Raw genomic sequence first — 17008 nt, 5'->3', positions numbered from 1 at the left:
CTACCCGCAGCCCCGCCCCGCAGCCGCCTCCATTAGCGCGGGGAGCGGAGTGGGCGGGCACAGCTCGCGCCACCCTGCGTCACAAGATGGCGGCGGCGGAAGTGACGGGGGAGGAAGTTCCGGTCTGTTTGAAAGCTCCCGGCGGAGCTGCTGCTGCCTCTTCCCGCCGCCCGCATGGCCGGCTTCGCCATGGATCCGCCTCCCGCAGGTGAAGCCGCGCCGCTTTTCGCGCCGCTGCGTCGCGCGCGCAGCGATCGGGCGCGTGCCGGGCCGTTGGGCGGCGCGGGGCACCTCAGCGCTTGGCGCCGCTCGGCGCCCTCAGACACCGACGCGGGCCGCGGCGAGCTCGGCGGCCATGCGGGCCGCAGTTGCGAAATCGGCTAGGCGGCGATGAGGCGGGCGAGGGAGAGAGCCCGGGCTCGGCGGGGTTTTTTGCAAGTAGAAAGTACCCTTAAGGAAACCGCTGTGGGAAGCGGCGTGGCGCTGCTCGTTCTTCCATTCTTTTTGTCGAACGGGCCGGAACATCTCCTCACTGCTTCTTCCTTTCGTTGTCCCAGGAGCGGAGCCCATGACGCTGGGTTCCCCCACGTCCCCTAAGCCGGGCGCCAGCGCTCAGTTCCTGCCCGGCTTCCTGATGGGCGACCTGCCCGCGCCCGTCACCCCGCAGCCGCGCGCCCTGAGCGGCCCTGCCGTGGGCACCATGGATGTGAGGTCTCCTCTGCTCGCAGGTCAGTGCTCTTCAGGTGCCGGAGAGTTGTCCTGAGCGTCGCGCCTGGGTTCGTCCTGCTGCTTAGCTTGGGTTCTGTGCTAAGCAGCTGTGTTATAACAGCGCAGCTGTGTTATAACAGCACATCTGTGTTCAGTGGGGTTGGCTGGAGCTCTTCACCGTAGGTTTATGATTAATGAATGATTTGTACTTTTCCCTTAAGTAGAAGCCTTGTAGGAAACTATAAATCGTCAAATAATTGCGTTTTATTGCGCTGAATTGTTACTGCCACAAGAATATCAGCTATAGAAAAAGAGGAATGAGTAACGTAGTAACCAAAGTGCGTGGTTAGGGGAATGTCATTGGAGCTTAGGCTGTGAACTTTTAAAGAAGAGCTTTAAGTAATGTGTTCTGACAGTTTGTGAATGTGTTACTCTGTTGAGAGAGGAGTACTGAAACTCCACTGAGCATTGCGAGGGACTTCTGAAAGGCTTAGCTGCTGTGTGTTTTGTAAGTGAGAACTATTAGGTCAAACTGCTTTCTTTGGGATATACACAATAAAGTGGTTCAAAGGTTTATCACCATTTTTTTAGTCAGCGTAATTGTCTGTTACATTGGAATTCTCACAGTTCAATATAAGTATATGGGAATAATAATAAAGGAGATTAGGTAACTTCATCTTGTCCAAATTCATGCTAGTTCATGCTTTCAAGAGCTTATCTTTCTATTTAATGTAAAATTTCTTGGGAAGGAAAGAAGTTTGTTCAATGGGAATGTGATGGCATGGGCAATGTCTGTGCACGTTTTGATGTGGCTCTTTAGTACGTAATGTGCCTTCAAAGTCTTAAATGCTTTGCTTTTTTTTGTCTCTTTTAGAGAAGATTGTCTGGAACAGTTGAATTACATTAATAATCTGCTTTAGAATGGGAAAATGTTGATATGGTCAAAACTGCTTAAAAAGAATAAGTGCGCGTAGGACGTGTTTGGCATCCAGAGATCTCAAAGTTTTAGGTGGTAGTTCTGTAAGGAGACACTTTCTGAAAAATACATGATATTCTTGCCTAAGAATAGCTTACAAGCTATTTCTTAACAGTTCAAAGCTGAGCAGTTTGGTCAGCTGTTTTGTAAGCTAATGAAATGACTAAGTATTTCATAGCTAAATGCGTTGTTAACTCTAACTGAAGAACAACTCGCAGAGGCTAAAGTTAAAAGCTTCCTTTCATTCTGTTTTAACTTCAGGTGGCTCTCCCCCACAGCCTGTAGTCCCTACACATAAAGATAAAAGTGGTGCTCCACCAGTTAGAAGCATATATGATGAACTGTCTAGTCCTGGACTTGGATCTTCACCACTAACTTCAAGAAGAGCTGTAAGTGGTTTATGTACTGTCTTTTTTTCTTAGCAGGCAAGGTCGGGTATCTTAGAACTTCAGTGAGCACTTTACAACAGTTATTGCAACTGAGTTAGCAAAGTGACTGGTGAGTCTTCTGATCATGCAGATATGCACTCCAATCTTCTTGTGGGCCTGTTCCTGTGTCCTCTGAGAGCTTTGCTCATGGAACTACCTGTGATTTTTAAGGTATTTTTAAGAATGAGAAAATATGAACCGTGCCTCTGCTGTGCTTTGTATGTGGTAAACTCGGATTTGTTACAGCTTTTCATGTTCTTGTCAGTTTACGATGTTACTGTGTGGTCCAAATATGCTTTCCTTTTAGTAGCTGTAGTGGAAACACTAATCACAGCCTGAAGCAGTGATTGAGCACCTGATGAGAAAGCAGGGCCATCCTAGGGGAGCTCAGGTGTAAGCAATGCACTGAGTGACTGGAAAGGGCTGGAGCCAGGATCCACTCCTTCCCAGACCTCATTTAGGGGTTGGCAGTGGAGGCGAGGGTAACTTTTACCAGAGATCCCTGCCTACCTGAGGCTTCCCAAAGGTAAGCAGCTCTTTTCCTTCCTTTCTATACCCATGGCTGTTGCCTTTGGGCTCATTCTCATTTGTTGTAGCCAAAGACTTTGCAGCCCTGCTATTATCATCCCATTAGAGCAATACAGTAGGTAACAGCAACAATATTATCAAAACCCGAGGACATTTATACTGAGTAAAAGATCTGATCCAAACTTGGGCAGTGAGATGGAGTTAATCTTGAAAGAGCAACAGAAAAACATTTCTAGAAGGTTATGCTGACAGGAAACTCCCCTGCTTACTGCAACTGAGCAGTCAAGTGTTAGTGGATATTTTTGTCAATGAACATCTATTGATGTAAAGAGAAGGCATTTTTCTGAATGAACAGATTTTATTACATGTTGTCTTCTGAGAGGCTTATTCTGAAAGTTTTCCAAGGAGGAGATCCCCTACTGCTTAAAAATAATAATAATAATGGTAATGAACAGCTAACAGTTGGAATGCAGTTGGAATGCAGGTTGCTAGGCAGACAGGTGCTCACGTTTGTTTGATCTTTTGAAGAAATGCCATCACTAGGGATAAAAACACTCAAATTGTTTCAAGAATTGAAAACTTTATATGAAGAAAATAACTACTTGAACAAATAGAACTTGACATTTGATTTCCTTCATTAAATATTGAAGTTACACTGATTAGTTTAGAGGGAAAGAAAGTAATGATGAGTACAAGTAGGGGCTATGCTCCATGATTTATGCATTTTCTAGAAGATGAAAATCAGATGCTGGAAATCTCTCATGCTGACATCCCTTCCGTTAAGATGCGTGTAGTGCGAATTGCTGGCTTACAGAAAGTCTTAGTAATCAGTTGGAAAAGCTAAAATGTAGTAGTTGAGATCTGCTGGGCGCTAGAATGTGTGAAATAAAATTATGTTCATGTCTGATATTGATCTAAAAGGTTAGAAGTAACTGACGGCAGGCAATGTTACTGCCTGATGGTTAAGTTTGCCTGGAAAAGGTCTGTTCTGATCTGAGGAGTGTACCTAAAAGTATTTTTTACTTTCTGTATTTTGATGCAGGGCAGCTTTTCTTTAACCCAGAGCCCATTGGTTGGAAACATGCCATCAACTCCTGGAGCAGGTAGATGTCCCATCAAAATTCTGAATGTATTTTCTTACTACTTTTCTTAATAGACAATGTTCAAACTACATCAACTCCTTGCAAATTTGCAAAGGAGCTGCACCTGTTCTTTTAACTAGCTTTTCAAAAAGTACGTGGATGTGAATAGAAAATACCTCTTGACTCGTACTGATAGAATTTCAATCAACTTCGCTTGTTCCTCACTCAGCATCTCTTGCTCGAGAAGTGTCTGTATTTGAGCAAAGCTGCTGAGGTTGAAGGGTGGTTGTCCGTGTTGATAAGGCTTGCGATTTTCTGTATGAACACGTGGCTTCTTGCTAAGCTTAATTCTGAGTGTTTGGCTTGCCTTTGATGTCTGCTGTGTGGGGCTAAGGGAGGAAACCTGCTAACTAGTTGGAGAACTGACGAAATCTGGACAGACTGTTTTTTTGCAAATAAACCTCCTCTGCATTCTTCTGTGTACAAGTGAAATACTTAATACTGAATTTATTTTTCTCTGACTTGTCTTGCAAATGAATATGTTAAATGGTTAAATCATTTTAACTTAACAGCTTCAAGTATGTTCAGTCCTGCAAGTATTGGGCAGCCTAGAAAGACTACTCTGTCTCCAGCTCAACTCGATCCTTTCTATACTCAGGGTGATTCCCTAACTTCAGAAGATCAACTTGACGACACGTGGGTAACTGTATTTGGGTAAGTGAATTTCTGAAATAGTTGAGAAACTGTGGGCAAGGTCTTAGCAATGTATGGAAACAAGTAGAGCTTGGGCACTGCTATTATTGGATGTTCCTAGGTCCTTCAGAAAGCACAACTGTGGTTAAAGGCAGCAGGTACACGTACCTGCTGTTTTAATGAAGAAGCTTAACTCTATGTTATTAAGTTAGAAAGGCACCATTCTACCATTCCATTTATGGCAGGTTAAAAATATGTACAAGTTATTCCTTTTAAAATGTTATTGAAGTAGAAAATCTTACACAACTCATCATTTTTTGGGGGAATTTTTCTTCTCTTTCAGATTTCCCCAAGCATCTGCTTCCTATATCCTTCTACAGTTTGCTCAGTATGGAAACATATTAAAGCATGTGGTATGTCTTAGTCTGAAGCTTATTTCTGAAAACATTCTGGCTCATTCTTTAAAAAGGCTAAGTTAACAGTTGTTATTTAATCACATACAGATGTCCAACACAGGAAATTGGATGCATATTCGATATCAGTCTAAGCTTCAAGCCCGAAAAGCCCTAAGCAAAGATGGAAGAATTTTTGGTGAATCCATCATGATTGGTGTCAAACCTTGTATAGATAAAGTAAGTTAACAGCTGCTCTCTTTTAAATATAAGCACTCTGCCTTTGGGATTCCTCTTCATTTCCCCTACTCACTTTTTCTATTTGAATAATAGAGCATATCTAGTTAAGTTAGATAAAATGTATTGTATTATATGTGAATTTTTCTTAGTTATTTGATGAAATGCTGCTGAAGAGTATCACTAGGGATGCACTCTCTGAGGTATGGAAGCTGTAATGCGTAGAGTTACGTTGTTGTACATCATGTGAATTAAGATGATAACATCAGAGAACTGAGATGTTTCCCAAAATGAAATTTGGTATTATTTATGTTGCTCTCATTTGTTTCTTGAATCTCTTGCCTCCTTTTTATGTGACTGCTTACCTGACTGACTCTTAAGTTTATTGTAGCAACTTAGGCTTATAAATTTGTTGGCAGCACAGTCCCGATTCTGTTCTTCAACTTGTACCATGGGAACACACATCCTGTTCTTGTAAGACTTAGGCATGGTTGTATTTGAGACTGATTTTTTTAATGAACACTTATTTTACTGTATTAACTAGGCATTTCCAGTGCTCTTAGCACTGATTCCTGCAGCACTTTGTATTGAGTACAGTACACAGGCAATTGAGTCATTCTTCTGTAGTTCACAGATTTTTTTTTTTTTTTTAAGTCTCTTCTTATCCTAAGTGACAGTAAGGAGTAATACCAGCTTTAAAATGTAAACCCATCTCGAGTAATGCTCTAAAAATGGAGCTTGAAGTTACTTGGTGTTTTATCAGTTTGAAACGTTTCTTATGCAGATTCAAATTGAGAAACAAAACAACTTCAGTGCTCCTTTCCTTCATGGGCTTCTGGTCTCTTTTCTTACCTTGCCTACTATCTTGCTGTTCAGTGTCATTGACCGAGTTGCCTGTAACCCTGTACGTAATCATGTAAGACAAGGAATTCGCAGGCATCCCGTCTCTCAGTTGCTTTTGAATTCTTACTGTGTCTTTGGGTAGTGTTCACTTTAAAATATGAATAAATACATCCATAATCATCTGTGTTTTGGGGGCGAGAGATTGTGGGGATGAAGACGTCAAGCTACTTCTGTAGCTTCCCAGCACTGAAAAAAGTTGCTTCTCCAGGCTTGCTGCAAGTTTTGCCATTTTTTGTCTTCTCCATACTGTTTCGAACTTGTCTATTGATTGTGTACTGATCATCAGACTATGAGCTTCCACTGGTTCTCAGTGGCATAATGCACCTTTTGCACCCTGTATTAAGTAGGCACTTGAGTGTAATCATTGCTTTCTATGGGATACGACTATGTTTATGAATTGGAGATAAACTTAAAGATTGAAATAGTGTTTTTTAGTATTGGCTTACTTTACTTCAATCCTCTTTTTAAGAGTGTGATGGACAACTTTGAAAGAAGCTCTGCATCCTCAATGTCTTCAGTTTTCACTCCACCTTCAAAAACTGTAAGCACACCAGTACAACCTGCAAGTACTACAAAGATTTCTACTATGAGACCTCTTGCAACAGCATACAAAGCTTCCACTAGTGACTACCAGGTATTTTAAGGGAAACAAGCGTGTGTTTTTGTGTAATCTTCTGTTAAGAGTGTGAGGCTGGGCACACGTGAACTTTAATGTGACCTTAGCCTTTTTTCTCATGTTATCACTGGTAAAGATGTGGTTTATGTGCATAGGCTTACAAAATCATTTAATGGATTTATTTACTTTTCAGAGGTTGAGGGCTTGTTCTGAAATTTCAAGATACTTTGTCAAAATAAAGTAATGTATAGGAGAAGTGTGGTTTTTTAACATTAACCCTTGTGTGAACTAATTATTTTTTTCTTCTTTCTTTTTTTCCCCTGTTTTCTAGGTGGTTTCAGACAGACAAACGCCTAAGAAGGATGAAAGCATTGTATCTAAAGCAATGGAATATGTGTTTGGCTGGTAATTGGCAACAAGAAGTAACACACTAAGTTGGTCAGGGTTGGAAATCTGCTGCTGGCGTCAGTGGTTAGTTGTATAACTACTAGTGTCAGTATTTTAATTTATATCACCTGCAGTGATGCCTTCATGCCTTCAGTGATTTCAGCAGACATGTAGCTTGCACTTTAAATGATTGCAATATACACATGGTTTTAAAAACTGCATCAGTGTAAATAAGTGTTTTTTTTTCCTGTTTGTGCTCTGATTGCATGATTGTAGAAAAAAATACGAGCACTGACTTGGCTTCTATGATGACTTCATGTGAATTGCTTCCCAGTAAAGATGATGGGCTTCTCGCAGGAAGAACACTATGTATAGCAGGCTCGTAGGGACTGTTCTTAATATATGATTTTAATTTTCTCATTTGGATTCATTGCTGTTCTAAAACTATCTTTGGCATCCTGTTCTAAACGTCACAGTGACTTTTTAACGGTTTTATTAATAAAGCTAAGTAAAGTTTTTCTAGGTTGTTTTTTACGCAAGTATGAGTTCTGCTAGGAAATACTGTTTGTGTCACTCTTGAAGAAGTAGATGCTGCCTGATCTTTTTAGAAGTCTTTGCAGAGCAGATGCTGCTGACTATTGCTGAAGTACCAACCTCTGTTAAGACTAATTACGGTGCAAGTTTTGTTATGAGTAAGAATATACGGTTTAAATATTGGTATGTAATTTACCTTCATGGGTGTTTTACAGCAATGCACTCGATAACAATTATCAGTTTGTAGCCTTCTACACTGCAGAACATGGAGCTAAAGTAGCTGAATAGAAAAATGCAGCATTGGTGACCAGAGCTACTTTTGTTTTGGGATGCTTCGATGAATTCCTCCTAAGGCACTGGTTTAATGAAATTATTTGTATTTGACACTTAGCCCATTTTGAAGTTGTTTTTATGGAATCATAGAGTGGCTTGTGTTGGAAGGGACCTTAATGATCATTCAGTTCCAGCTCCCCTGCTGTGGGCAGGGTTGCCACCTGCTAGGTCAGGCTGCCCTGGGTCCCATCCAACCTGGCCTTGAACACAGTGAACACATCCAGTGATGGGGCATCTACAACTTCTCTTGGCAGCCTATGTCAGTGTTTCACCACTCTGAAAGAAAAAATTCTTCTTAACATCTAATCTAAATCAACCCTCTTTTAGTTTCAAGCTGTTCCTTCTTGTCCTATCCCTATCTACCTGTGTGAAAAGTGTGTCTTCCTCCTGTTTATAATCTAATATTGTAAGGCCACAATGAGGTCTCCCTGGAACCTACTCCAGACTGAACAAGGCCAGCTCTTCAGCTGTTTTTCATGAGAGAAGTGCTGTAGCCCGCTGCTGAACTCGGTGGCTCTTCTCTGGACTTGCTCCAACAGCTCCACGTCTTGTAATTGGGGACCCTGGTCCTGGATGTAGTACTGCAGATAGGACCTCATGAGAGCAGAGGATCACCTCCCTTGACCTGCTGGCTGCCCCTCTTTTGATGTCACCCAGGATGCAGTTACCTTCCAGGCTGCAAGTGCACACAACTAACTCATGTCTAGCTTTTTATCCACTGGGATCCTCAAGTCTTCAGCAGGGCTGCCTTAAGGAGTTCTCTCAATCTGTATACATACCTGGGATTGCCCTGACTTAGGTGTACAGTACCTTGTGCTTGGCCTTGTTGCATCTCCTTAGTTCTGTTGGCCTGCTTCGCAAGCTTGTTCAGGCTGCTTTGGACAGTGTTACTTTCTTCTGTTGTATCAACTGCATCACTGAGCTTAATGTCTGCAAACTCGCTAAGGATACACTTATCCCACTGTCTCAGTCATTGGTTAAATGCTAAGGAGCACCAGTTGCAAGACATACCTGGGTGGCACTGCTTTTCACCAGCCTCCAACTGGGTTTAGATCTGTTGACAATAACTCTGACAGCATCCAACCAGTTCTTTATCCAAGAAACAGTTCAGCCTTCAAACCTGTATCTCCAATTTAAAGATAAGAATGTGATGAGGAACCATGTCTGGATAGTTGACATCAAGTCTGGATAGATGACATCAGTTGCCCTTCTTTTGTCCACGGATGCCGTTACTCCCTCTTTGAAGGCCACGAGGTTGGTTGTAGATGTGCTCGTGGTAGAGCCATTCTGGCTGTCTCATATCACCTGTTTGCCTTGCATGTGCCTCAACACCATTTCCAGGAGGACCTGTTCAATGAACAGAGTTCAGCTCTCGGGTAACCGTTGATCCAGTGAGCACACAGTCTTTGAGATGGCTTGTCCCTCTTCCACTTGGAAAGAGAGTATTTTGAATTTCTGTGATTTTTAGAATGTTTTATTATTTTAATACTTTTTTTTTATATAAATTCTGTGGTTGTTCTAGGGGTAGGTCTTGCAGTTTGTGCTGGCAGTGAACTCAAAGTGAGGTTCCAGTCGCACCTGATTGTCGTGTTGCATCACACTGTGATATATCAGTGTTCATCCGCTGCTCTTTTGGGATGAAATTGTTTCGTAAGATGAGTCCCAAAGCATGCTGATGTACCTCAGATGCTAAGAGGCATGTAGTTTACAGGGTTAAGCTAGAGATAGTCGTGAGTAAAATCCATAAACCAGGAGCACTATTAGCACTTCATGCAGTTGGGCTTTATGCCTTACATGAGCTGACTTGATGTACTTTGCCTGTGCTCCTTATGGCTGGGAGTGGTTGTGAAAGGAGAGAAAAAATAGCTGGAAGCTTGTAATGCAAAAGCACCAGTGCTTCTGCATAAGGTTTATGAATCCTGAAGAAAATATACAGAGGCAAGTTGGCATTGATTAGTTTAATAGAAAGTGTTTTGGGGGTAGCTGGCCAGTTCTCACTCTGCCAAGTTCTCAGTCCCAGTGGTGGCTGGCTGTGGTAGTGTGTCTGCCCTGAGATGAACCAAGCAGATACTGGTAGTGGCAGATGGGCAAGATGTCTGCTAACCCCCCTTAGTATCATGGCCATAAGTAACATCTAGAGACAATAAGGCATTGCATTTCAGCGTTGTCAAGGTCATTAACAGAAAGCAAGGATTCTTAGTTACAGCTACAGAGGTTTCTCACAAACAAGTTTCTTCCAGGTGCGTACAAAACACAGAGGCCATTTACTTGCTTTCCCAAGCTAACACCTGTTGGGGTAATGATCTGCATTTTTGCACACACATGCTGAATGGCCGTGTATAGTGGAAATAAATACTAAGTCACAGCTTGAAACAGTGATTGAGCACCTGGTGGGAAGGCAGGGCCCAGCCAGGGGAACTCAGGTGCAGGCAATGTACTGAGTGACCGGAATGGCTGGAGCCAGGATCCACCCCTTCCCAGACCTCATTTAAGAGTTGGCAGTGGAGCAGGAGGTTCTTCTTGGAGATCCCTGCTTTCCAAAGGTAAGTAGATTCTTCCTTTTGTTTCTGTGCCCACAGCTGTTGCATTTGAGCAAGTTCTTTCTTGCTATGGCTGAGGACTTCACTGTGGTGCTATTATTGCTGAGCTTTCCGTTGTGTTAGACCATGTTCATCTGATGTGGTGATAGCCTTGTGAAAACTACTTTATCATAGAAAGAACTAATGCAATTTCTCCTTCAGTCTTTCTGCAGTGAGGAGAACCTGAATCAGATTTGTATCAGGTTAAAAGAATGGTGATGTGCTGAAGCAGAGAATAGGATGGATGTCTGTGATTAGTGTGTGTAATTTTGCTCTAGAAGTAATAAACAGAAGGAGAAAACTGATATTTATGTAGAAACGGATAACAACTATGTCCTTGTGGACAGTAGCGTTACTAACTTCTCTTCATATGGCTTTTGTATGGTAGAAGCCTCCACTTCATATGTTGGCTTAGTGTAATGCAGTAGGTAAACCCTTATATCTCTGATTTGGGCTTTATATGAGGACGTAGCAGTGCCACACTGCAGAAACCACCACACGGTTTTGTTGCAGTGTGTTCTTGAGAGGTCTACATTATTTACATGAATGTACGGAGGCCATGTGTGATGAAAGGGCAGGTGATACAAAAGTACATGTGTGAAGATTCTGAAACACGTGGGCTATCTTCAAGAAAACTTGTTCAGGGTTGTCTGCTGTTGGTTGGTAGCATTGCTTTTAAAAATGCAGTTCTTCCTGTTTCCCTATCTGTCTGCTGCCTGGTGAAGGTTCTCTTCTAGCTGTAGCTAAATGTGATTTACAGTAAAGCCAAAGCTAAGGACTTCAACTACTCACATGTAACATTCACCAAGTTCAGTTCTGGTTTCAATTGTCTTCAGTCTCACAAGCCCCGTATTTGTGTCATTAGGATTGTGGCTTTAGTTTAAAACAAAATTGAAATAAGCACTTGCTTTCTGTTCTGTCTCAATTGCAAGGAATTGCAAGTTACTTGTGAATCTAATCCACTTCTTGTTATCTAAATAGAATAAATACAACAAATCTAAGGATTTGTTAATTGTTTCTGTGGTCGTGTCCTTATTAACTACTTATGGTTTGGTTTCGTAACAAATAGTCTATTCATCCCCTTTTCATATCACCCCTCTTCAATTTAGATGTCTTGTGATTTTCAAATTGACAGATGTTTATTTGGGTAATAAGTCTGTGATGATGTAGAATGAAGATAAAATGTTGGAGTCGGTCATGGCTGCCTCTTTAATTTAAACTCTTTCAAACTATAGGTGTCTACCTCCATCTTGTGGCAGCTCGTCAGAACTTCAATAGCAGGTGTAAGTGAATGAGCTATGGTTTTGTAATAGCACATGGGCTAGGCAGTGATTTCATAGTAGAAGAAAGGATTTGCTTCTAAGTTTACTATATACACAATCTACTATGTTTAGGGGTAATTCAGACTTATATGCTTCAAAATAATGATTCTTTAATATCTTAATGGTATTTACTCATCTTGTTATTTGGAGACAGATAAAATGAGGAAATTGTACTTTTGCAGAAAATAACAAAATCCTTCTTGTGATTTTTTTAATTTTATTTTTTTTTTTTTGGTACTAGGTATGTCTATGAAAATAAAAACTTGCATCATTTATGATCTGATAGGGACAACTGGACCAGAGATGGAGCTGCAGAAATGCGCTGCTTAAATGCATTTTTAAAGAACTAAACTGTTCAATTGTTAAGTAAGTGAAAACTAACTAATTTGGGTTGCAGGTAGTTTAGAGTCAGGATTGGGTTTACTAAATTTCAAACTGCGTGCAAGAAGGCATTGGGGTAAGTGTTATAATGTTTTGTGATAACATCAGTCCTGGGGCAACTTCGTGGTGATGCTGCTATGCTGCTTTTTTAATTGTTTGGATGAGTGTAAGAAGTGTTCTTCTAATGAAGTACGAGTCACAGTGAGTATTAAGGTGTAAGCAGTACTGACTGCTAAGTACCTCTTAATGTTCATAAATGAGGGTTCAGCCTCCTAAGAGGAATAAAAAACAGCTGTACATTAAGTAACGAGCTGGAAACTGTCAACAGCTTGATGGAAAGTTGGTGAATTTACCTTTCCAAGTGATTGCATAATTGACAGGTAATATTAGGAGCTTATTGGTAGTAGGAGCAGGTGCAGTGAAAGTGATCCCAAAAACTTGGGTCTGTGCAGACAAAGCACTGTTTTCTGTCAGTCCTTTTGTTCACAAAGGTAGATGTTCTGTTGATTAGAAACAGTGCAGAAAAGCTGAGATTTGCTTTGAACAGTCTGTTTTATTTTGTTCAGTTTTTTATTACATCCTATTTTGGTGTATCTTAGAAATATAAACTTCTGGAAATGCTTTTTGTTATAGGAATGAATGTAATTTACGGTAGGAAACAAAAGGGAACTTCTTCCAACAGTGTTTTTCTTTGTTGCTATGTGTACTTCAGCTTCCTAATTACCATCTTGTCTAGCTGCCTTTGGAGCCCTGTGCGTTCTCCGTGCATCTGCCCCTTGGATTATGTTTAAAAAACCATTAAAAACCTTTTTTTCTTGAAGACCACTGCCAACCTCTGTGGTATTAAGAAGGCAACAGTGAAAACCTGAAGTGAGGGTAACCTGACAGATGGGTTCCAGAGGGAAAATAAATAAATAAATAAATATATAATGTAGTGTGGGTTATGTAGTTAATTTTTATGGGTTTTTTGTTCTGAAACTTAAATATCATCTAGATTGGTTATCAGATAAAATGCTATAACAGAGTATTTTAATGGATTTGAAGTTTTTTTGAGCGCTAGTACACTATATTGCCAAATGGTCCTTGTCCCTTTGCCAAAACTGCTGGCAATTAAGCACGGAGCCGGCTTGGAATAGTCATGATTGTAAAACTGGATGTCATGATGAAACACGGAAATGATTTCATTAAGTTGTTTAGATCTTTAATACGTTAATAGTGTATGTTGGTCATTTAACTACTGTCAGTTTCCAATCTAATGCTCAAAAATATTTAGCAGTCCTGCAGAACTCAATCCTTGCTTCCGTGAAGTTGTGAGTATGTTTAAGGTTTGGAGATGACAGCTTTGGTCTTGACTATCAAACTATAATGAGAACTTGCTCTTCAAAAGCAAGCAAGCAGGAAAAGGACTGCTGCAATATGTTTCTCTTCTCTTGCATGTGTCTCTTAGCTGGCAAGTACTTGGGCTTACTAGGCTTTCCCACTAAGCATGCTCAGCTCTCTCTGAAGTGAACAAATTGCATTTGTTAACCCTGTGCGATTGATCCCCGGAATCACCACCAGGGATGAGATTGTACTGCTGACTCGAGTGAAGGCCTACAAGATTTTCGAAGCATGCAGCATAAGTGCATGTCAGGTGATGTTTCAGTAGATGAAATGCTTTTAAAATTACCCATTGTAGGATAATGTAATAGGCTATTGATTTCAACTGCCACGATTTCTTTCTTTGACTTGTACTCATGAACGTATGGAGACACTGATTTTGCAGATTGAAAGTGGTCAAATGAAAACTGCACAGAGATCTGTTCCACATACAGATTTGATAAATGTAATGGTAATTATGTGATTGTTTTCAAATGGATACGTTATTAACAATGGAGTTCTCAAGTCTTGAGCAGCATAGGCTTCATTTTTGCTGATGGTAAAGTGGAAAAGACATTGGCTGTTATTTCTATGCACCTATTTAGACATGCTGGGTTTTCTAGCACATGCACTTCTCTTTTCAAGTGAGAACTGTCAAACAGTTTCAGTCCTAAGGATTCTTGATGTCCCGTCCCTGGAGACTTTCAAGGTGAGTCAAGATCAGGCTCTGGGCAACCTGATGTAGATGTGGTGTCTTTATTCACTGCTGGGGAGTTGGACTAGATGGCCTTTAGAGGTCCCTTTTTAACTCTAAGGATGTTCTGATTCGAAGTGGACTGTAGAAGCGGGATGGGCTGAGAACAGATCTTGGCTTATGCATCTTTCTAAAAATCACGTTAGAAACAGACATTTGCTTGTAATTTCAGTTACTTTAAATGTGTATTAAATTATTTTCTTAGGGAGACAACTGGCTTAGTGGATATATAATAAGTGCTATATTAGTATTTTAGTGGAGTAAATGATGTTAATGACTGCGTTTTTATCTCTGCAGATTTACTCTCTAGGAGACTTGAAACGCTTTTTGCAGCTATTTATAGAGTTGCCACTGGATAACATCTTGATAGATGTGGAATGGGTGCGTGTTGCAGCGTATTACTTGTCTCTGTACAGTGGGGGTAATTGCTATTCTGTGAAATGAAAACACATTTACTGGGTAGATAAATTACAACTGCAATAGCATGTCAAAATGCTCTATGGGAGCAGCTGCATAACTTCTTTGTTTCAAGAAGAGTTGTGGCAGGTGACTCAGGAGATGGGCATGTAATGAACCTTCAGAAGTATTGTGTGCATACCAGATATTCAGGGTACTATCAACAGAATATATAATGTGACAAAGAGGTCAAGTAAAACTGTTTCTTGAAAAACAAAAAACAATTTTGAAGGATGAGTTAGAAAAAGGGTTTGGGAAACTTCTCTACTGTACGGATATCATAGAGCTACTTGAAAGTTGAAGTTTTGCAAGCTCATATTTTGGTATCCTCAATTTCTAATGCATTTGGAAAGTTTTAAGCTCCAACTTATATTTAATTTAGGGAAAATGTAGGAATGGTGCTCTTTTCTCCAAACCTCGCATGACAAATTGAGGTTACATAACTTTGTCTTTTGCTTTTGGGTCTACCCCAGCATGAAGGAAGTAAGAAATGTGGCGCAGGAGTATTTCCCTATATTCTTTCTCTGCCTTTTATTTTTTGTGTGTGTGCATTTGAAGTAGTATGATAAAAATTGTCACCTCTATTTGTGGAAGGACTGCCACCTCTGTACCGTTTGAAGTGGCAACTGCACGATGCACAGTTGACCTAGCAACGATGTAAATGCCTGTAGGGAAAGAAGTGCACAGTGTTACCATACCTAGCATGTTTTTGTGTGGCATTGTGTGCCAGCTCTCTACTTGCTGGAAGAAGGATTTCTTTTTGGCAGTTGGAAGTGGTTTTGTGGGTATCATTCTTTGACCATCTGTAGCAGCTAACATTTGAGTCCCTGTAGGATGGACTGAGTAAACTGTGCGCATTGTTTGTGTGTCTTTGGACAGGAAAGGAATTCTGTGTAGGGATTTGATACCACGATCTCTTAAATTCTGTTAATCTTTTTTTTTTTTTTCTCCCTCCTCTGTAAAAAGTTCTATATTGTGAACTGGGAGAGGTCAGTTCCGCTGAAGACTGTGCCATTCTTTGCTAGAAATCTGACAGAAGTGAGGTAATCCTATTGCTGTTTCAACGTAAATCTGCTATTTTAGCCTACTGAAGTTTGAGTTACCAGTGTAAATTACACCTGGCAGTTGCTATTGGCTTTGGGTCAAATATTCCTGCTGAATGTCCCTGTAAGACGGTGGAGATTGCTTGTATTTATATATATGCTTACATAAAATCACAGAAGTGTGGTAAACGCAGTAAACTTAATCTTAAACAAAATGTATTTATTGCAAGTAGTGCATGGATTTCTGGTAAGACTGACTGATGTGATTGTTTACTGATACTGCAATTGAAATTCCAGTTAGAGTATTTTGTGATTGCTCTTTCAAGGCACGTAACAGACAAAATCACCTCATGTCAACTGTTAATCTCAAGACTTGAAATACTATATTTTGTATCGTGTGTATTTAATCATTAGTATGTTTTCTTCAAACTTTTTTTTCGAAGTGATTGGCAATCTTAAAATAGAAATTTCCAGTTCTGTAATGGTAGGACTTAGTGAATAGCCAGCATATTGAATGCAGCATGTATTTACTACTGACATCAAAGGGAGTTCCGTAGAAGCTGTGTAAGTTTGTATGCAACTTGGAAACTAGCTGAAGAAGGCCTTGTTTTCAGTACTGCCTTGGCACTACTGGGGGGAAAAGCTTGCTTTGGTACACAGAGACCAGTACTTGAGAATTTGTATGCTAAAACCAGGCAATTTGTGGTTGTGTTTTACTTTTTCCTTGCCTAGCATTTTGGCAGTTATAAAAAAAAAAAAAAAAAAAAAAGTTGTGTGGTCTTTACTGAGGTTGCTTAAATTACTGGCAAAGTGCTTAAAATGTGATGGCCTTGGAAGCTTTAGGTTGCTTTAAAAGTATATGCTTGTCGAGTTTCTCTGTTAAGTGGAAATCTTGCTGTTGTAATTCAGTCAGTCTGTAAGCCAAAGATCTCCTCTTGTATTTGCTGGAGATTGTCCTCAGCAGCAATTCTTGGAATCGTCTGATGAGTCTCAAGTGCTTCACGGGTGTCTGGGGCCCGCTGGAACACAGAGCTGTTGTTTTGGCGTCTGTGCTCTCATACTGTCTTTCTTTAGACTCCTGTTTTTGTGATAGTGGCTCTCGTAAGCACTGCATCAACATTTGATAAGCGGTAGGTTCTGCCCTGCACAATGTGCAGCCTGGAAACATGGGATTGATGGAAATGTATTATGGCTTTCAGTTGATCCATTTCTTTATCTGTAAACTGAAAGATGAAATTACTAATTCCAGGTTATGCACTAGATGTGAAGTAGCATAATGCATGTAGTCCAGAGTTGG

At 40.6% G+C, this 17008-nt stretch overlaps 1 protein-coding gene across 1 annotated transcript; it reads left to right on the top strand.

The window, feature by feature from the left end:
- Positions 1-113: 113 nt before the first annotated feature.
- On the top strand, positions 114-7468 carry NUP35 (nucleoporin 35). Its single transcript, XM_042874786.1, has 9 exons — positions 114-208; positions 558-728; positions 1946-2073; positions 3683-3743; positions 4295-4436; positions 4759-4828; positions 4919-5047; positions 6417-6581; positions 6895-7468. The coding sequence occupies exons 1-9, from the start codon at positions 175-177 to the stop codon at positions 6970-6972; spliced, it is 978 nt and encodes a 325-aa protein (XP_042730720.1). The 5' UTR covers positions 114-174; the 3' UTR covers positions 6973-7468.
- Positions 7469-17008: the final 9540 nt, after the last annotated feature.

The sequence above is a fragment of the Lagopus leucura genome, unplaced genomic scaffold (assembly GCF_019238085.1).
Source record: "Lagopus leucura isolate 7727_CA_CO unplaced genomic scaffold, USGS_WTPT01 Super-Scaffold_100012, whole genome shotgun sequence".
NCBI lineage: Eukaryota > Metazoa > Chordata > Aves > Galliformes > Phasianidae > Lagopus > Lagopus leucura.
The sequence above is the reverse complement of the archived record's forward strand: the minus strand, read 5'-3'. Positions and strand labels throughout refer to the sequence as shown.